Source organism: Doryrhamphus excisus, chromosome 1 (genome assembly GCF_030265055.1).
Source record: "Doryrhamphus excisus isolate RoL2022-K1 chromosome 1, RoL_Dexc_1.0, whole genome shotgun sequence".
In the NCBI taxonomy this organism is placed as follows: domain Eukaryota; kingdom Metazoa; phylum Chordata; class Actinopteri; order Syngnathiformes; family Syngnathidae; genus Doryrhamphus; species Doryrhamphus excisus.
This window is the reverse complement of record NC_080466.1, coordinates 33,684,289-33,706,491: the sequence shown is the minus strand read 5'-3', so window position 1 is coordinate 33,706,491 and position 22,203 is coordinate 33,684,289. Positions and strand designations below refer to the sequence as shown.

Sequence of the window (22,203 nt, the reverse complement as noted above, 5' to 3'; positions counted from 1 at the left end):
GAATCACAACAGATAAAAAACTAAAACGACAAAAATGTTTTGCACAGGGTTGAATATTTATCCCTTTTAAAGTTGATAATACCGTTTAAATGTGTGTTTAAGAAAGCTGAATCCTACTGTGTTCAGTGTTTACATTTAAAAAAATATTAGTTTAAACTTGAGACCTGGAATATTTGTTATCATTGTCATTTTTTCATGTAAATTGAGGGAGCAAAAGCAGAATCGGCCACAAATATTGGCACAAGCAAAATCGGCCATCGGCTAAGGGTATTGGAAAAAAATCTGTATCAGCATCGGCCCGAAAAAAAACATATCGGTCAATCCCTAATATTAACAAAACATTTTTAAATATGGCAGCTCAGGAGTACAAACCATGGCTCCAGTGGGTTTACTGCCAATATAAGTCCAAATAAGCAACAATGGTAAAGAGATGGTCTTCCAGCACCATCATTTCCATGATGATATCGCTTTAGCCCTTGGGATGTTTCTAGCCAACTAGCCAGTTTTTGGCACTTTTCAAACACCGATAGGCACAAGCCCCGGGCGTAGCAATGCTGGCATTTCAGTTGGCTGAAAGTTTTATGTGTTCAAGTTGGGTGTTCATTTTCCGTCATCACAGAATGTTTACAGAACATTTGATGAAATGTTCCTCTGAAAGAGTTAAGATGTTCCACACGGCAGAAACCATGTTCGTTTACAAGAGAGCTCGGGGGAAGTTATGACAGACCGTTTGCAGCATGTCACAGAAAAGGAGAGCAGGATTTACTCAAGCTAACCAACCCGAGTACAGTAAATGTCATTGTGTCTCATTGGAGCTTTTATTTAATGTTATCCATTTTTTTTGGTAAAAAGTCATATTTTTACCTCTACACCTTTTTGTGCTTTTTTCTAACATTGACATTTTTTGTTTTTTCTCTTCCCTTTAGGAATTTTTGCTCTTTTTTTAGTTGTGTTATGCTTTCTTTTCCCCTAGTTTTTAATGTTTCTTTGATGTTTTTTTATATCGTCACACCTTCTTGCTCTCATTTTTTGTTTTGTTTTTTCTGATCACATTACCTTCTTTTCCTCTCATCGTTACTACACCTTTTTGCTCAAATGTTATTTTCCTTTTTTTTCCCCCTCACGTTACACCTTTGTCCTCTTACCTGTAATTGCTATTTTTGTTTTTTAAACTTTGTTATGCATCTGTGAATTGAACTATATGGTGTATAAATATATTTTATATACACCACCACCCAAAAGTTTGGCATCACTTGCAAATTCTTTGTTTTTCAAAGAAAAACATTTTCATGTATTTCACAAACCATTTTTTATCAATTTAACAAACAATGAAAATGAATGAGATGATTTTCAAAGAAGTATGTACATTTTTGCATCGAGGCCTACTATCAACAACTGTCAGTCCTCTGCATCAATCTCCTGGTATGGCTGCTAATCCAAGTTCATCATTTTATAAGGCTAATAGATTAGAAGACGTATCTAAAAATCTAAACTAAAATTTCTTACAAAAAACAAACTGGGTCTAACAAGGACAGAAAAACGCTGCACAACCGTGCAAGAAGACAAATATCTGAGAGTGTGTAGTTTAAGACAAAGACGCCTCACAGGTCGTCACCTGGAGGCGGGCCGTGAGTGGAATCAATTAAAACAGAACGTTTTGGAAATCCAAGAAAATACAGCTGGAATAGGTGCAGATTGTGGAAGATCTAGAAAGCTTTCCGAGCGGGTTATCATGTATAGCTTCTCTATAGGAGTCCACAACTCAATACAATGGGCCGAAAGTGAGCATAATAATAGGTCACCTTTAAAAGGTGAGCAGCAATAAATGAAAACATCCAACATTTGCACAAACAACACAATCATGTTGACTTAATAAAATGACATGAGTGGAAACTAGTTATGTTGGACTCATTGAGTGGATTGACCAATAGCCAACTATGACTCTAAGAATGACTCAAAAAAAGTGTGGGGGGTGGTCCTAAGTTGAGTAATGCCGAATGAGTGACCCTTCATCCTCTGTGGACACTCCTGTCTTGCACTGTTTAGACATCACAAAAGCGTAACTAAGGCAAGTGAGTCAGTCCTGCGTCTGTCTTCGATTAGCCGGTCTGAATCACTCACTTCAGCAGCTGTTGTCCTTTAACAATATTTGTTGCAAGGCCCCAACAACATCAACCTCAGCAGCACACAAGTATTCAACATGGAGGAGGACGGTGAAAGAAAGCAAGCCCTCAGGCTTTATAATTCCTTTGCTGGAAGTGAGCGAGGTCGACAAGTCCCGTCTTGTCCAAGTTGAACGACTGCACAAGAAAAATTACAGCTGCTGCAGTTACGTCTGAGCAAGAGACTCTGGTTAACCAGTCGAGTCTCATCCAAGACCTCCATCTGGCTCTGGATACTGGACCACAGTTTATACACACCACAATACACCAGGACACACTGGGATACAGCTGTGGTCTACTGGGATGTTTTGTTTCATGACGCCATGGAGGCATGTCGGATACAAGGCTTCTTTTGTGTGTCTTCAACGAAAAGGACCTTTGATTGGCGGCTTGGACGAATGTAAAAAAATGACAAAAAAAATTGAAAATGACTTACACCAGTAGAAATGATAAACGTAATCAAGCCACAGTGGACTTTATTGAAACAGTTGAAATGGCGATATACACCAGGAAAGGTTGGCGCCACCTCTGATGCTAGTGTGGTTGAGTACACAACAATGTCCTGAAAGAAGTTTGGGATGGCGCAAAACGCTTGGTTTCAAAGGGTGTGGTAAACCTGCCCCTTTGTGATGTCACAGAGGGGGGACTTCCTTATATGGTTCATCATTAGGAAGCAATTTTGGGCGTGTGACCAATCACAGCAGAGTGGGCATGCCCGGGGGCGGGCCGTGGGCGGATTAAATTAAAACAGACCATTGTGGCAGGAAGCACAAATCCAAGGAAATAGGACTGGAATAGGTGCAGATTCTGAAAAATCTAAAAAGTTTTCTGTGCAAGTTATTGTGTGTAGGTGATCTATAGGAGACCACGACTCAAAGGGGTAAAAAAATTAGCATAACAGGTCCCCCTTAAGGTTACCCCGCCTTTCTCACAAAGTCAGCTGGGATAGGCTCCAGCACCCCGCGACCCTCGTGAGGAAAAAGCGGTAGAAAATGAATGAATGAGGTTCCCCTTAAGGTTACCCCGCCTTTCTCAAAAAGTCAGCTGGGATAGGCTCCAGCACCCCCGCGACCCTTGTGAGGAAAAAGCGGTAGAAAATGAATGAATGAATGAGGTTCCCCTTAAGGTTACCCCGCCTTTCCCACAAAGTCAGCTGGGATAGGCTCCAGCATACCCCCCGACCCTAGTGAGGATAGGCGGCATAGAAAATGGATAGATGGGACCGATGACGACAATTGTCTTCTTCTACAACTCAAGTTGAGCTGTGAGTAGGACTCTTAGGTTCCCCCAGAGGTCCAAAGTGGTATTACAAGAATAAGGCGCCCTACAAGGTAGCTAGCTACGACAAGAAACGGCTTGATAAACTAAATTTCTTCACCATTCATTTCTAAAATAAATATACGTACATACATTTAACTTAATATGAAAAATAATCATTTATGGCAACATCGTTTCTCTCATTCATAACGAGGTACAAGATATGGTGTTTATAAATGTTTCTTTCAGTGATAAATCAGTTGCTGAACAAATAAAGGGCAGTTTGTTCGACTCAATGACCTACTTTCTGTCAAACTTTAAGAAACAACAAGAGATTAGGAAACAATAAGCCAATAGTCGCTGTAGTAGTACATGTAATTATCTTTGCTTAAAAGTGATGTTAAAGTTAATCCCCACCCAAAAGTTGTGGCCTGAAGACACACATTCCTCCTTTTGTCGTCTCTTCTCCATGTTGTTAAATGCGTACTTTAAAAGGTGAACGAAAGTAAAGTGTTAAAACTCACCTTTTTATTTGACGATTTGTGTCGTAGAGTCAACGTAGCATTTAATCCTCAGGAAGTCTTCGTTCAAAAAGAGATCATTCAACTTTAAAGCAGCGAGGTTGGGTTAGGTTAGCGGAAAGCTTGTCAGGGTTCACTTGGTTTTCTGTCAGACGTGCCAACTTTTCAAGAGCGGGCCTTTGTCTTTGCGGCTAATATTTAGTCATCGTTAACAAAATAGATAAGCAGCGAGGAGTCATCGGCAAGTCACACCACGTTACAGCCGAAGCTTGTCCTCCTTCTTCCCTGTTAGTTCCCTGTTAGGAAATCTTTTTTTTCCTGGTGATGTTTCTCTCCCTCCCCCGTTGTGAACAAACCTCTTCTTCTTCGTAGACCCCGCCCAACCAGCAACTGCAGCGGCGCGTAGCGGACACTGCAACAAACACACCTGGGAAACCACGCGCCATCTTCGCCGTCATGTCGTCATCTTTTTAGCGCATGCTCACAAGCAGGCGTGTATAGCTGTGTACATCCAGCCATCCGTTTTCTATGCTTATTCTCAGCTGTGCACAGTTCACGTCTGGATGAGACTGGGACGGATCAGGTTTTACAAAAAAAAACAAAAAAATGCATTTCTTAAAAAAAAAAAAAATTTAACTTCGCTTTGGTTCCAATTTTCTACAAGAAAAGCTCTGATAAAACATTCCACTGTTCTCAAATATTTTACTTTTTATTTTTCTACACAAAATAAGATGAAAAATAAAGAAACAAATCAAGAATAAAGATAATCAATCAATCAATCAGTAATAAATAAATAAATACAATAATAATAATAAAACGGCAAATAATAAAAACTTAAGAAACCACATATAGTTGGTGGGTAGACAAATTATTTTTTCAGATTAAAATGAACAAAGCATTATTAGAGCCCTATAGACATGACAAAACACGACTATAGTCACATTTATACTCTTTTTATTTACAACATATTGCGCAACTGCAGGGTCTTGAGACACATGCTAACTCGCAAACTAGAGAGCTAGCGACCTAAACGGTAGCCTTCAAGTTATTTCCTTTAAACTTAAATAGCCAAAAACTTACCACTTCCACACGGATAGGGAGGATAACTATTAACAGTTATTTAACCTTTAACATGAACATTAATCAAACGTAATCATTTTTTCTGGGTACATGATACCATCCAGTATCCATATCAACATTAAACTTTCATATCAAGGCGGGAGCCTCAAACTAGTGTCCTGCGGGCCACATTTGGCCCGCGGGCTGCGTGTTTGAGACCCCTGGTTTCCTTAAATGAAGTGAGTAATCACTACTGCAAAGCATTAAGTTTGTACCACTAGAATGAAGTGAGTACACTTAATAGGTTGAACAAAGTGAGCTAAACTGGTGCCTTTAGATTCAAGTTAAGGGGACATGTTTGAGTTTATAGTACTCCAACAATACTATTTGAATTATTTATTTAGCTTTAGTAATTCTAACTTTAAATTGAGTCTTTGTAGATTAAACAATTAGGGTTGCTTTGACTTAACAGAAAAACAATGTTCTACTTATAATGTTTGAGTTAATAAACTTTAATGATTTAAGGCAATTGGTTTCCTCAAACCATTTGAGTTCAACTAACTTGTCAGGTTTTACAGTGTATATGTTTATATGTATACCGTATTTTCTGGACTATAAGTCGCTCATAAGTCGCACAAGGCTAAAAATACATAATTAGGTAGAAAAAAAACATACATAAGTCGCACTGGAGTATAAGTCGCATTTTTCGCGGGTAATTTATTTTCCAAACTACTTGACCAAAACAGACATTACGTCCTCTTGGAAGGCAAGTTGTAACAATAAAAGAATAGAGAACAGGCTGAATAGGTGTAAGATATGCTAACACAATGGTTATTCAGCTACACCAAAAATAAACATGAACACAAAAGGTGTCCAGTGTTTATGGAACATAAACACTTTTTTCATTTATAAGTCGCTCTGGAGTATAAGTCACAGGAACAGCCAACCTATGAAAAAAAAAGTGTGACTTATAGTCCGGAAAATACGGTATATGTAAATATGTGTATATATATATATATAGGTTGCACGGCGTAGTGGTTAGCATGCAGACCTCACAGCTAGGAGACCAGGGTTCAATTCCACCCTCGGCCATCTCTGTGTGGAGTTTGCATGTTCTCCCCGTGCATGCATGGGTACTCCGGTTTCCTCCCACATTCCAAAAACATGCTAGGTTAATTGGCCACTCCAAATTGTCCATGGGTATGAATGTGAGTGTGAATGGTTGTTTGTCTATATGTGCCCTGTGATTGGCTGGCCACCAGTCCAGGGTGTACCCTGCCTCTCACCCGAAGACAGCTGGGATAGGCTCCAGCATACCCATGACCTTAGTGAGGATAAGCTGCATAGGAAATGGATGGATGGGTAGTTGTATTACTGTATATACTTGTAATTATACAAGTACATTGTGGTCATTGGCCAATATCATGAAATAAATGCTGCATGATTTCAAATGTATTATTGTAGTTATTGTAGCATAGAAAGCATAAAAGAGAAAAGAGCGTACTGTCACATTTAATGCAAACATTTATTTTATCCAATTCTTTGGAATGTAATCATCAATGATCTGCAACAACACAGATGAGATCCATCTGGGCGTTGACCAGAGAATACAAACTTTTTTTTTTTTTCTTGAATCACTTAAGGCCTTGCTGCTTTTTCCATTTTTGTCTATTTTTTTCTGGACTGGAGACAGCAACATTACAGAAGTAGTTTGAAAAAGAAAGAAAGAAAGAAAAGGCAAACAAACTCTGTCACGTAGATCCATCAATGACGATACAAAAACCTCATAGCGAGTAAATAAACTTGACGCATTGAATCTTTTTTTTTTCCTTGTTTAAAATTGTACATCTGAGAATTAAAACACCTTCATCTGAAAGGATGTTGTAAAAAAAGAAACCATAAACACATCCTATGAATTTTACACATTTCAGTGCAACATTTCTTTTTTTTTTGTCACGTGGAGTGCTGCAGCATCCTTTCACATTTCATGTTCTTGTTAATTGAGCATAGACAGTACAAAAGTTAGCTCAGTCGACAAGAACATAACATTGGATCCAATTTATGTGTCCAAAGCGACCACCACCGGCTTCAATGTTGGAGCGTATGAATTGAAACAAAATTGCTGACTGTGACGGCTAAAAAGGAAGGTAAAACAATGTGACCCCCCAGTCAAATTGTTGGTTATTGTTGATAAAATGACATCAAATGAAGCCTGTGTTGGACCTTCAAGCATATGAGCTGATGTGTATGTTGAATTTCAGCGTAGTCCTGTGGAGCAGTGTTTTTCAACCTTTTTTGAGCCACGGCACGTTTTTTACATTGTAAAAATCTTGTGGCACACCACTAACCAAAAATGTTCCAAAATGTCACCACGACCTCACACGTGCATCAATAAGTCTATGGGAGGAACAAGGTAGGTGTTGCCACACGGACCAATATTACATTGCTCTGCCAGTCTTTACACCACAGACACTCCACAGTAGCCACGTTTTTACATCACCACTTTTTCTCTTTCCCAATGACCTTTCGGGAAACAATGGTATCCATGGAAAGGAATATTCCAATCTCTTGTCTACATGCGCCGTGAAAATCAAACAGAATAGTCAATAGGGCATGCCCAGTAAAACGTAAACATCAACACCACGTGATACCGGCTTCCCCGAGTTTTTCTTCCACTTGTTGGAATAACTCCGTATTGCCAGTTTTTCGTCTGTCTAGTCTTGAAATTTAGTTTGAATCAAAAACAAACTTTGCTTAGTCCAGTGCCGATTGCTGGCCTCCATTTTTAAAAGTGAAGAACGTCTGGATCTGCGTGTTACGTCATATCTGAGCATGCGCTGAAAGAACGCACCCGGGATAAATTTAAACAGGAAAAGATCAAATTCAATCTTGCTAATATTTTATAATTAAACTCAGGACATGTTTTATATAGATATATATTTTCTTTTTTAATAAAAGTGGACTTGTGAATGGCGTATAGAAGGGTTTAGATTCTGTTCCACAGATGGCGCTAATGCACACGAAAGCTGCTTGCCAACCACCAATAAACAACAGAAGAAGAAAAACACCACGAAGAAGAAGGCACCCTGACAACTTTCTGTTTGAGCGGGTACAAGATACCTCAATCAGATTGGTTAAAGGAATATTCCATCCTTGTTCAATTCTTTCCGTTTGAGCAAATAAACCAAAGTGAATTGGAATATTTGGGTCCATGTATACTATTGACATAATGGCTATTGACATAATATTTGCAAATGATGATTAATAAATGTTAATTATAAAAAGTGATATTGGATAATTCCTCACGGCACACCTGACGGTTTCTCAAGGTACACTAGTGTGCCGCGGCACAGTGGTTGAAAATCACTGCTGTGGAGAATGCTGCAGCCGACACAACCTTCAAAAAGACAACACAACAACATTGTCATGGCAACCAAGTCTGTCAGCATCTACTCCCACAATAACCCTGAAGAGACCCTCCCTCCCTCCCTGGGTGGTGGTGGTAGTGGTGGGTCCAGTGTTACCCTGTATGAAAGCATCCCAAGAGTCTTTGCTCGGTCACCTTCATCGTCCCAACAACAGAACCCAAACGACCACAAGGATTCACAAAACAAAACATCACATTAGTTCGAAAAAAAAAAAAAGACACGCCAACGCAGGGCCGCCCCTACTTTACATGCACAACACGTGTTTTGTGTCAGATCGAGCACCAAGTCAGCCCGAGACAATGATTGACAGCATGTGGCAAAGTCAAATGGCAGGATTGATGTGCTCCCATTTCAATGCCTGATGCTGTAATGGTACAGCTCTTGCCTTTTGCGGTTGTCGGTACAATCCCAGCCCTAGACAGTATATTTGTTATTTTGCAATGTTGGATCCCAATAAACTTAATAAACCAGGGGCAGCCCTGCACAAATGTCACATGTGTGCCTTTTGGGAGTCCGTCCGTCCGCACAAAAGGGGGTGTTCTCTCGAAAAGAGAGCTCCAGTAGAAATATATTAAAACTTATATACAATATGATAGAAGGTGTGCCGTGTAAACCAGGCTTTTTACACACGACACACACGTGGATGTAAGACTTGACCCCTCCATGTTTGCACACACAGCTTGACTGTCCAGAAAATGTCAAAAATCATTTTCGGACTAATTTTCCTACGTGCCCGTGTGTGTGTAACAAAAAAAAAAACAAGGCAACAAAAAAAATGGAGGTGAAAAAAGGCACTGTTGTGAACACACACACACACACTTGAAATGAAAAAGCACATTCATGTAAACCAGGGGTCACCAACCTTTTTGGGTCCGAGGGCTACTTTGTGAGCACGGATAGTATGAAGGGCTACATGACCGGTTTGTGGTGAACTTCCAAGAAGCTGCACAAATCACTTTTTAGTAATGAGAACAAAAGGAATAGTCGTAGTAACAGAATGTGAAGCGACTGCTCATATATCAATGTTCATTATTTTCCAGAATAACGCTAACAATTGGTAACAAAAACATATTTTTTAACAAGAAACATTTATGTGCTCACATATTTGAAAGTCAGAGGGAACACCTTTCTGTGATTTTTTCACCTGCCTAGTGAAAAAAGTCCTTTGTTGTCCAAAGCTGCCTTTAACAAACAGGCCTTTTCCGTCCTTAATGCGCTGCCGGGTGGGTAGCTCGCATTCAAGCTTTCGTGACAAGTTTTGAAGTGTCTCTCCACATTGTGCCGCTTTGGTATTGCAACAGTCGTCCCGCAAATAAGACACATTTTTCTTCAAAATACGTAAATTTCCCAATCACTGTGGAAAATGTAAGTCCTTTTTCGCTTTTCTGCCATGTTTTGGGGGGCTAAACTGCACGAGTAAGCTAACTCCTCATCACCGCTGCACTATATCAGAAAAGCGGTGAGCGGACGCGTGCGCACACATGAACTTTGACTTGAGGTAAGAGTTCGTTATAAAATATTTATGTTTTAATTTTTGATGTTATAAGACGATTAAAAAAAATACATTAATGTAAGCGGCGGCACGGCGGTCAAGTGGTTAGTGCGCAGACCTCACAGCGAGGAGACCAGGGTTCAATTCTCTATGTGGAGTTTGCATGCGTGGGTTTTCTCCGGGTATTCCGGTTTCCTCCCACATTCCATTAGGTATGAATGTGAGTGTGAATGGTTGTTTGTCTATATGTGCCCTGTGATTGGCTGGCCACCAGTCCAGGGTGTACCCCGCCTCTCGCCTCAAAGACAGCTGGGATAGGCTCCAGCACCCCCCTGCGACCCTCGTGAGGAAAAGCGGTAGAAAATGAATGAATGAACATTAATGTAAGCAATTCTGATTCAAAATTTAAAGAACAAAATAACAATGATAATTTGTGACCAGTGCTATTTTTAGAAGATGCCTCGCGGGCGCCTTAAGTGGTCCGCGTGGGCGCATGGGCGTCCGCGGGCACAGCGTTGGTGACCCCTGATGTAAACACATACTTCACATACTTTAAAAAAACAAAAAAAAACCAATAAGATTGTTTTAATCATGTCTCAACATATGATGGGATCACAGGAAATCAATAAAGCACACTCACACACACTCACACACACACACACAAAGAACAAATAGAATCTTTTTTCGCTGTACAGTATCTTTATACACAGTGTCCCCTACTGGTCAGTCTGTTTCACTGACGCTCCTGAGTAAAAAAAAAAGATGGCGTCTGCTTGTTGTCATCCCACCCTGAAATGCCGTCGGCTACCCCCCCCCCCACCCCCCGGCACCTCATGCCTCCGAGTAGTTACTCTGTCCGTTCATCTTATCCTTCTTGAGCTTGACGCCGTCCACCAGCTCAAAGTTGTAGTTCTCCAAGGCGGACAAGTTCCTGTCCGTCATGGCGCTCTGCGAGCAGGCGCAGTAGAGCACCACGCCGCATATGGCACCCAGGAAGACGCCCAGCGCTGACATGGCAATGATGGTTATCAGGATGGGGTCCAGCGTCTTCAGCATGTTGTCCGCACTGCCGAGGTCACCCGTGTCCTGAGATAGGGAGTCCATGGCTACGAGGGGGGGGGGGGGGACAACGAGGACATAAAGTTACACCCGGATCACATCAAACAAATTAATAAATACACAAACTTTATTGGAGACGTACGCAGTATGAAGATCTGGGTGGGTGGGGATGGAGAAACTTGGGGGTCTGAGGAAGACATTATAGTCATTATAGGAAGACCCCAAATATGATGTCCACCATTAGACTCCATTCGCTAACCACATGAACGTTTACCTTTACAGTATTCAGTGTTGAGTCCATCTAAAATGTGGATGTTGTCTACAGCAATGTGTCCTGTCACGTGTCTGTCAGCCACGCCCTCCACCACCACCTGGAAACACAACACACTTTCAGTTTCATGTCCATATAAACATATAAAAACTACAAAAAAAGACAGACATACTCGATAGGGGACACTGGATCTCGGTAGTAAAACTCGTCCTTCCTTCCACCGCGCCCCCTGGTGGCCGCTGACGGTCCATAGGATGCTCCCCCAATGATGCCCCTCTTTCTCCTTGTGTTGTCTGATGTGGAGTACCCCGGGGTGCTGACCCAACATGTGGTACCAGAAAGACACGCACAGGTCGGTGTCCGGCGCCGTGACGGGAAGGCTGTACAGCCTCGCCACTCGCTCCCCCTCTTCTTCACTTTTGACCCAAGAGTCACTCAAATGCATGTAGATGAAGTTCCCCTCTCGTCCTGCAGGAGGCAGCATAGGACAAGGTATGAATTACAATCACAATCACAATCGCCTTTATTGGCATTGTATTGCATACAACGGAATTTGAGTGCAACTCCATGGTGCATTTGGTAATGCTAATGTTAATGCTAATGCTAATGGTTATGGTAATGGTTTTATTTCATGTGAACATGCATCAGATTACAATTGAGTGCATCACATAATCAGTTTCCAGTTCCACATGTCCAAAAGGAGTAGGAAGAAGCAAAGCTTATTAAATCCTACCCCTCCATCTGGTACTTTTACAATCACTAACTGTTACATTTGTTCACTTCCTGCTTTTCGTAATACAGTTTAAGGTACCATAGTAAGTGTCAATATAGTGATATATATAGCACATCATGACTGGTTCAAGTAATTTTGTTCACTTCCTGTTTTGATAATATAGTTTAAGGTTTTTATCTATCTATCTATCTATCTATCTATCTATCTATCTATCTATCTATCTATCTATCTATCTATCTATCTATCTATCTATCTATCTATCTATCTATCTATCTATCTATCTATCTAGCTAGCTAGCTAGCTAGCTAGCTAGCTAGCTAGCTAGCTAGCTACTTTCTCAAACTCAATTTTGTAGAAAGTAAAAATAAGAACAAGGAAAAGGATAAAAATAAAGCAAGGAATAAGAATATAAATATAAAAGTGGCAGGTGCTGTTGAAAATAATTGTAAATATATATGCATCAAAAACAATAACCTATACAGTAACAAGATGTAGTAGAATTGCAGTAACCAAAATGTAGTATTTCACATATTGTACCTGAGTTTCACTTGAATGAATGAATCCAATTGCACATAAGTCCAGTATGGCACGTTTGAAGCTTATTGTACATAACAGTGAAGTGTGTGTTTTAGTAGTGTAAAAATAAGTACTGTTCATTTATGATTGTTCATTGTATGGAAATGACTGAGACAAGGGTGCAGTGTAGGACACACCAAGGTAACAAAATGCAGTTTAAAAAAAAACTGGCAACGTTTTTATGAGGGCCTGTTGTATTGTATTGTGCCTGTTATATATCAAACCTGCACTAGAAGTGTGGTGCTTGTGTGTGAACATTACTGAACATTACAGTAACATTTGATTCAATGTTTTTTTCCTCCAAAAATAGGCCATTTTTAAAATGACACCTAGTGTAGAATACTATATCAACATCTTGAATTAGTATTTTGAATTTTTGTTGTGTATATTAGTATTTCATGGTAATGGTAATGGTTTTATTACATTTGAACATGCATCAGATTACAATTGAGTGCATCCCATAATCAGTTCACAGTTCCACATGTCCAAAAGGAGTAGGACGAAGCAAAGCTTATTAAATCCTACCCCTCCATCTGGTACTTTTACAATCACTAACTGTTACATTTGTTCACTTCCTGCTTTCCGTAATACAATATATGTTTTTTTTTGGTTTTGTTTTTTAATTTTGTAATTTTTTGTCCCATACCGAAGTACGAGGTGATATGACCATACAATGACATAATGTGTGCCATAGTAAGTGTCAATATAGTGATATATATAGCACATCATGACTGGTTCAAGACTCTTCATTTCAGTTAATTTAGGCATTTTTATGCTTGGAAATGCTTGATTAAGCCACAAAATATGTAACATCAATCCTTTGTCCTTTGTGTTGAACAGCTTTTCTTGCATGAGATCAACTACTCTGTGTTCTGGTATCATGCACCATAACACATGAGCTTTAATGGAAGTAGAGACCAAGTGTTGTTCCAACACGGCGGACATTCTTTACACATGATGTTTGTTTTTCGGAAGCATTGCGGAAAAAGACTTCAGCTTCCGCTTTCCAACTACAGCAACACACTCACAAACACTCACATGACTTACCCGTGTGGTCGAGAGTCGGCAGTCTGTGCGTGGCCGGAGCACCGTTGGTCTGGATGAGCCACTCAGCGCCGGAGCCCGTCTCTGTGGTCCAACCGCAGAAGGACGTGAAGTCAAAGTTGCAGTCAAACCACAAGTTGTCTGCAGCCCAGAGGAAGAGAGACAAGTGGTTACACACTGGAAATTGGACCACCATATCCTGTGGCCTCCTGTGGCCTCCTTTGGCCTGGAGGCAGCGGTGATGTGACGTGGACACCCACAAAGCCGCTTGGAGAGTCGCATGTTTGATCGCTCTTGCATCGGATCTCAGGAAAGGCAACACGGTACTGAGGTCAGTCATGTTCTACGGTGGCTTACCCTGAACATACTGCTCATGTTAAGTAAGTCAAGATGGCCAAGTTTGTATTTCACAGTCTTGGCAAAGACTCAACATGCTGTTTCTGTGCTACGTTCAGGTTTATTTTCCAGTAGCGTGAGGAAAAGTATGCTTGTAAAATCAGTATTCCCAAACTAGTCCCACTGTACGATGGAAGGGGGAGGGCTTCCACCAAACTAAATCCTCCTGCAGATGCACTCGTGTAGAGACAGACACATTGATGGAGGGCGTCTTCCTCCATGAAACCCCTCAAGATGACACAAACATATGTTTGGGATCAGGAGCGTGACAGGGAAAGGGCGTGGTGCCGCCAACATGCGGATGTGGCTTGTCGAAAACCTTAAAATAAAACCAAACGCAAAAAATGTTCCCACACTCTACTAGTCTTGCAGCACTGCCAGCTAACACTTGTATTTACTATGTGCATGCCACACCAGTAGTTGGCGCTGTCACGTTATTAGAATAGCCTTCATCAGGGCACATTAGCGCTGTAGGAAGTATACGCAACTATGCTCGTGTCTACTTTGACCTTATGTCTTTTAATACACTCCTTGACATCAAAATGGAAATGGTCTTGTTTATACAATGCAACCTTCGTAAGGATCTGCGGAATGCTGTGAAATGTCTTTGTTTATTAGGAAAATTCCATATTCACAAATCCAGTCATGTTCATTCATTCATTCATTCATTTTCTACCGCTTTTCCTCACGAGGGGGGTGCTGGAGCCTATCCCAGCTGTCTTTGGGCGAGTGGCGGGGTATACCCTGGACTGGTGGCCAGCCAATCACAGGGCACATATAGACAAACAACCATTCACACTCACATTCATACCTATGGACAATTTGGAGTGGCCAATTAACCTAGCATGTTTTTGGAATGTGGGAGGAAACCGGAGTCAGAGTCATGTTATGCAAGCCAAATATTTGCCGGTTTTCTTCTGAACTGAAAATATGATATGAATCACTGAAGATGATATTCAAAAACAGAAAAGCACTGACAACCTTTCATACACTGGAGAACGTTCTAAAAACAATTCATACGAAGAACAAGCTTAAGTGACATCTTTTCTATTTTTATTTTGTTGTTCTTATTTTCAAGCAATATCCCTCGCACATTCCTTTCTTTGTTATTTATTTTTTATTTTTATTTATGTTGACATTGTTCTGTAGAATTACACTTTTATGTTCCTGTAATTCTGCTTATATTGTTATTGTTTTGTACAATTGAAGCTTGTAATAAAATATAAAAAAGATAATAATAATAGTAGCAGTAATAAAGTTTCAATAAAACATTTACTCATTACGTCAAAAAAAAATGTTATTTATTTTTAATTTTTATTTATGTTGACATTGTTCTGTAGAATTTCACTTTTATGTTCCTGTAATTCTGCTTATATTGTTATTGTTTTGTACAATTGAAGCTTGTAATAAAATATAAAAAAGATAATAATAATAGTAGCAGTAATAATGTTTCAATAAAACATTTACTCATTACATCTAAAAAAAAAATGTCTACATTGACCACCTAAAGATCTGTTTTGAAATGTCCACATTGTTGTTATAGTTGTTACCAGTTCCCAGAACACGAGGACCCGATATAAAAGGCCTCTTTGTGTGTTGACAGGTTAATAGAATGCAGGAACGAGCCCGGAGCTGCTGTCTCCATGCCATGTTTTGGCTGCGTTAATTGAGACCCAGGAGGCCAACGTACAATGGCCGCATCTCCGAACGGAGTCCTGTCTTTTGCATTTTGCCCACCTCTTCCATCTTTCTTGCACTTTGTTCTGTCAGCCATTCTTTGACCCTTCCGCCTTTTCAAACTCTATTATTATTGTCCTGGAAAAGAGTTGAATGAAGGGACGCGACATGCTCCTTGGAAGAGCGTGAACCGGATGACTGAGACAACTCAATGTTGTGGATCATCAAGTGGGAAAAAACAAACGGAGTGACAAAAACAAAGTGTTCCTGTTCCCTGCTTAGCTGTGTTTCTTGCTAATTGTATTCCATGGGACTCAGGGCATACTCACATTAGGCCATTTGGGGCGTAATACTCTGATGTATTATAATTTATCTGGATTATTTCCGGGCTGCACGGCGGCCTAGTGGTTAGCATGCAGACCTCACAGCTAGAAGAACAGTGTTCAATTCCACCCTCGGCCATCTCTGTGTGGAACTCTTTCAGTATATTATTTTAATATAAGTGGCAGAAAACAGCACGGCGAAAGAGTGGTTAGCACGCAGACCTCACAGCTAGGAGACCCGAGTTCAATCCCACCCTCGAGTTTGCATGTTCTCTTCATGCATGTGTGGGTTTTCTCCGGGTACTCCGGTTTCCTCCCACATTCCAAAAACATGCTAGGTTAATTGGCCACTCCAAATTGTCCATAGGTATGAATGTGAGTGTGAATGGTTGTTTGTCTATATGTGCCCTGTGATTGGCTGGCCACCAGTCCAGGGTGTACCCCGCCTCTCGCCCCAAGACAGCTGGGATAGGCTCCGGCACCCCCGCGACCCTCGTGAGGAAAAAAGCGGTAGAAAATGAATGAATGAATTAATTAATGGATTATTTCCACTTTTTTTTTATTTCTAAAGCGTGTTTGACTTTTTGATTATTTTGAGCTTTGGTATTTTCATAATAAATCATTCATAACATGCAAGGAGCGATTGTTTTCCCGCCATTCTATGGCAGGGGCGGACAAAAGTTTTTACTCTGGGCCACATTGAGTTTTAAAAAAATGTCCATTGTAGCTTGATAAGTGAATTTCAGTGAAGTAGGATTACTTCTTTATAAATTGAATATTTTTGTATGTTTTTTTTTTGTTTTTACTGTTTTTAGAGCCCTGTTGACATGAAATAACACCCCATAGTCATCTTTACACTCCTATTTTTCTTGATTTACAACGCATTGTGCAACTGTAATGTGCAGGCTATATGATCACGGCAACTACACAAGAGACAGTGGCCAATGTTATGCATAACATTCCATCAAGAAAGAGCTAGAGACGTGTAGGTTGGCAATACATACAGTATATGGTGTATATTTAATTGTACTGCTGTGTGTGTTCAGGTCAGCATGAAGTTATAAAACAGCATCAGGCTCTGTGTGACTGTGAGGACGCTCCACTGGGCTCCACTAGGCTACGGACTACGGACCGTCGGAGCCGAGGAGTGCTTGCTCTGGTGTGCACGACACAATGATGATGAAAAATGTAACGTAATTAATAAAATAAATTGGTTACCGCATTAACGCATTTTTGATTGAATATGATTAAATATTTAATCATATGATAAATATTGATTAAATATATTTAATCATGACTCGGAATTAATCACAGTTAATCGCACATAGAGATAAGTTTTACCTGTAAAAGTAGGTGAAATCTCTTTGTGTTATATAGATTAAATGCGCAACTACAACCATAACTACATCAATTTTGTGTAAAGGTGTTCAATTTTCGAAATATGAGCCATAATTTAAAAATATATTTTTTTATAATTGTTGTGAATATGTCACTTTCTTCACATGCATTGATGGCTGTGTTGTTAATTGTTGTTAATAAGTGCTGTTAATTGCACTCCTACTGACAGTCATGGAAATGAAAGCGAGAGGATGCAACATTTGGAAGAGATATCGATGTTCCAAACCCCAAAGAACAACAACAAGGAGCTCAGAGACCCAGCAGGAAGTTCTCACCTGGTATGAAGTACTTGAAAGGGTCAGCGGCTGTGACGCCTCCCGCTGCACACAGATGGAACAGGCAAGAAAGGGTCAAAGGTTAGCTACTCTGGTCCCACCCCCACAGATGCACACGACTATTGACTTTACTTTGAAGGCATGCGTCAGTTTACATAACACAAGGACAAATTGTTTTCTATGTGAAAAACATCAAGCGTATGAATAGAAAAAGTGAAAAAGATATTTTGAAGAGTGATGCAATTCAGATGAAAGGCAGGAACTTAGCGGTCTACCTGCCACCGTGGCGAAGTCCTCGGATGTGCCGGTCTCAGCAGACAGCGTGGTAACGGGTATGGTGATGGGCGCCGTGGTGGTTGCCCCAAAAGTGGTCATTGGAATGGTGGAAGTGGGCGGGGTGGTGGGCGGGCCCGTGGTTGTGATGTCTGAATGAGGACCAGAGCGCCATTTTAAAATAACATTCATGAAAAATAGCACACATCATATTTACATTCAAGGCAAATTATCATCCTTTCATTCCATCCATCCATCCATTTTCTGCGTTTAATCATCACTTGGGTCACGGGGCTATGCTGGACCCTATCCCAGCTGTCTTTGGGCGAGAGGAGAGGTACACCCTGAACTGGTGGCCAGCCAATCACAGGGCACATATAGACAAACAACCATTCACACTCACATTCATACCTATGGATAATTTGGAGTCGCTAATTAACCTAGCATGTTTTTGGAATGTGGGAGGAAACCGGAGTACCCGGAGAAAACCCACGCATGCACGGGGAGAACATGCAAACTCCACAAAGAGATGGCCGAGGATGGAATCGAACTTGAGTTCTAGACTTTTAATTCAAGTAAAACATTCATTCATTCATTTTCTTATGTTTTTGTGAGGAAACCGGAGTACCACCGCACGCACGCACAAGGAGAACTCCACACAGGGATGCCCAAGCAGAGATTCGAACCCAGGTCTTCCCGATCTCCTGACTGTGTAGCCTTCATACAAACCACTCGGTCACCGTGCAGACTCATCCTTTCCATCATTCATTCATATTTCTTTGCTGCTTAATCATCATTATTGTTGAGGGGGTATGCTGGAACCTATCCCAGCTGACTTGGGGCACGAGATGAGGTACACCCTGGACTGGTTGCCAGCCAATAGCATTTTATTATTCATTCATTCATTTTCTACCGCTTTTTCCTCACGAGGGTTGAGGAGGTATGCTGGAACCTATCCCAGCTGACTTGGGGTAAGAGATGAGGTACACCCTGTTCTGGTTGCCAGCCAATAGCATTTTATTATTCATTCATTCATTCATTCATTTATTTTCCACCGCTTTTTCCTCACGGGGGTTGAGGGGGTATGCTGGAACCTATCCCAGCTGACTTGGGGCAAGAGATGAGGCACACCCTGGACCGGTTGCCAGCCAATAGCATTTTATTAGTTTTATGATGATTTACTGTCATAAAGATTTCAGTGTGTAGAGTGCTTTAGCCATCAAGGCCAATCTAGCCATGGTTCTAATTTAGCCTGAGAGCCCAAAATGAATGAAGCAAACCACACCTGAATTAGCATGTGTAGGCTATACGAAAAGAGAAGAAAAACCCAGATGGCGTGCATGCAATTAAAAAGACGTGTTGGAGTGGGATGGAGGTGTGCTCTCGCTGTGCCGTGGAGGATTAAAGTGTTAAAAGAGACGTGTGCGCCTTAAATTGGACTGTCGCAGTGAAAACGGGGAAGCCTTTTCTGATGAATGAACGGGTGTTCAAAGCTGCCAAATGAAATGCTACTTCAGTGGTCTAGCACCTTCTATGAAAAGGCCTTTTTAACATAGTATTTCATTTCTAATTGAGTCCTATTAAAACTGCATCAAGGCTTAAGAGCACTACGGGTGACAACTTGAATCACTGAGGGGCATCAAATTAAAAACAGGCAGTGATTTGTCTAATTAACATCTGTTGACATGCCAACAGGTAGCAAAGAGAGGTTAAGGCAATAATACAAACTTATTTTGCAATTAATTTTTATTATTGCAATTCCAGACCTGACTGTGATAAGTGAATTTCTGCCAAGTAGGATTCCGTTTTTAAAAATGGAATATTTTCGTAGTTATGGCACAGAGGAATTTTACATTTATTTTTAAAAATATTATTAGGGGCTACACGGCGGTTGAGTGGTTAGCGCACAGACCTGACAGCTAGGAGACCAGGGTTCAATTCCACCCTCGGCCATCTCTGTGTGGAGTTTGCATGTACTCCAGTTTCATGCTACATGCTAGGTTAATTGGCCACTCCAAATAGTCCATAGGTATGAATGTGAGTGTGAATGGTTGTTTGTCTATATGTGCCCTGTGATTGGCTGGCCACCAGTCCAGGGTGTACCCCGCCTCTTGCTCAAAGACAGCTGGGATAGGCTCCAGCAAGCCCCGCGACCCTCGTGAGGATAAGCGGTAGAAAATGAATGAATGAATGAACTAGCTCAATGCTACAATGCAAACAGGAGGCAGGGCTAGCACGTAGCTGACACACGGCTAAGCTACCAGAAGGCAATAGGATGCAAACAGATGTTAACAGAGGGAATATGGACGCTAGCATGTGGCTAACAGGCTGTGAGTGTTTTTTTAATATGGGAGTCGAACCGGAGCACGTAAATCACACCAGACGCTGTAAAACGTTGGCGCACATCCATTCAACCAAAAACATTTTCCCCCTGTCCACCTCAGAGGAGGTCTGGTTTATTGTGTCTGTCTCTAGTGTCTGGAATATTTACATGAAACATTCCAGCCAGCCAAGGCTTGGGTTAGGATTACTTCATGGGAATCCTGGAAAGATGGAGCGAATTTAGAGAGGCACACGCAAGGGCTTCCACATATGATTTTTCCCGCTTCTTGGACCCCTCCAGCCATTACTTGTACCGCCCCTTTCTATGCCTTCCCTGCTGCTTCTGTTTCTCTACTAAACACACACACAGAATATATACAATAGCAAATACATATACAATAGCAATTACAATAGCAGCCACACAGCAGATGAGCAGCATGAAGCATTACCAGCACATCACAGTCTTCTGCTGTAGTTCTGCTTTTTGTCAAGCTAGATGATTTCATAGTATTAACACGCACGATTAGCTATGTGGATGACATTTTCCAGAGTATTGCAATTCCAAAAATTGGATTTTCTATTGAAACAATAAAGCACAAATCAGAGAGAAGTCATGTAAAAAACACACACACACACATACACAGGGAACTACAGTAGGTTCCATGAAGATGAAACAATTTGTTCATTAAATGAGGAGCTATCTGCACATATTACCGTTGGTTATTTTGAAGTATTTGAAGTAATCTGGTATTTATGACCTTTCAGGTATTAGGGTCTAGTTTGTTTAACATGTCTTTTTGGGTAAGTGTCCATAGTCATACGGCACCCACCGTCAAGTTCGCAGCCCAGCAGCTCCAGGCGGAGGCCCACACCCTCGTTGGTGGCTCTCTCCGGGTAGATCCTGATGAAGCGGGTCAGAAGAGGACCCATGGACTTCAGCTCTGGTGTGTCGTGGTTCTGATTCCCGATGAATATCTTGACAGTAAGGAGGACAGAGAACCAATTAATTATGCAAAAAAACAAAGGAAAATAGAGCCAATTAACCACTGCTTGAAGTAATAAGTCATGTTGAGTACACAACAGGGTGCATCAAATTTGAATGGGAAATTTTTATTTCATAATATCAATTTGGCTGGCACCAGGGTTCAATTCCGCCCTCTGCCATCTCTGTGTGGAGTTTGCATGTTCTCCCCGTGTGCGTGGGTTTTCTCCCACATTCCAAAAACATGCTAGGTTAATTGGCCACTCCAAATTGTCCATAGGTATGAATGTGGGAATGGTTGTTTGTCTATATGTGCCCTGTGATTGGCTGGCGACCAGTCCAGGGTGTACCCCGCCTCTCGCTCGAAGACAGCTGGGATAGGCTCCAACACCCCCGCGAGGAAAAAGCGGTAGAAAATGAATGAATTTGGCTGGCATTGCATTTTTTTTCTAATGAACATAAAAATGTCTTTTGCAAAGTTTTGAGGAAATCCATTGAGATTTAGGGGTGCCACCTCACACATAAACTTTTGTAAAATTTCGGATAATGTGCAATTTCTAGTCTAATTGCCAAAAAGTTGACCTGGAAATGTTAAGTACAATGAACTTCTATACAGCATAATTTTCTATACGGTTATCAAAGTAAATATATTTTTCTCTTTGGGCATGATTGGGTATTCCTCAGAATTCTGCATTAATTTGTCCTATTGACAAAATGAATGGCGGTAAATGGGACATGTTCACATGGCCTTACCCTGAATTTTATGTAGCAGTGATAGATATTTGACATACATATAAAGTTTAAACATTTAGTTTTTATTTTATTTGCATTTTATTGTAAACCCAAGGGGCAATAGTAACACATTTAAATAACAAACTCTCTCTACTGGCAAACTCACTAGAAACTCACAGGGATAAGAGCATTAACTAAACTTCAAACTTAATTGCTCAGTCTG

At 40.9% G+C, this 22,203-nt stretch overlaps 2 protein-coding genes across 2 annotated transcripts in view; both read right to left on the bottom strand.

Annotated features, from left to right (window-relative positions):
• LOC131125811 (integrin beta-1-like) overlaps positions 1–4,299 on the bottom strand; it is a 30,495-nt gene extending 26,196 nt beyond the window's left edge. The window contains exon 1 of the mRNA XM_058068118.1: positions 3,944–4,299. The gene's annotated coding sequence lies outside the window, so the exon portion shown is untranslated. The remainder of the gene's footprint in view (positions 1–3,943) is intronic.
• A 1,743-nt stretch (positions 4,300–6,042) lies between these two features.
• The window catches only part of LOC131125806 (neuropilin-1a-like), a 62,778-nt gene continuing 46,617 nt past the window's right edge, over positions 6,043–22,203 (bottom strand). Inside the window, exons 11-18 of the mRNA XM_058067692.1 lie at positions 21,097–21,241; positions 17,947–18,096; positions 17,672–17,716; positions 13,606–13,743; positions 11,422–11,717; positions 11,253–11,349; positions 11,121–11,165; positions 6,043–11,025 (exon numbers count right to left, since the gene is read on the bottom strand). Of these exons, the coding sequence (XP_057923675.1) occupies positions 10,751–11,025; positions 11,121–11,165; positions 11,253–11,349; positions 11,422–11,717; positions 13,606–13,743; positions 17,672–17,716; positions 17,947–18,096; positions 21,097–21,241 (1,191 nt within the window). The 3' untranslated portion in view covers positions 6,043–10,750. The remainder of the gene's footprint in view (positions 11,026–11,120; positions 11,166–11,252; positions 11,350–11,421; positions 11,718–13,605; positions 13,744–17,671; positions 17,717–17,946; positions 18,097–21,096; positions 21,242–22,203) is intronic.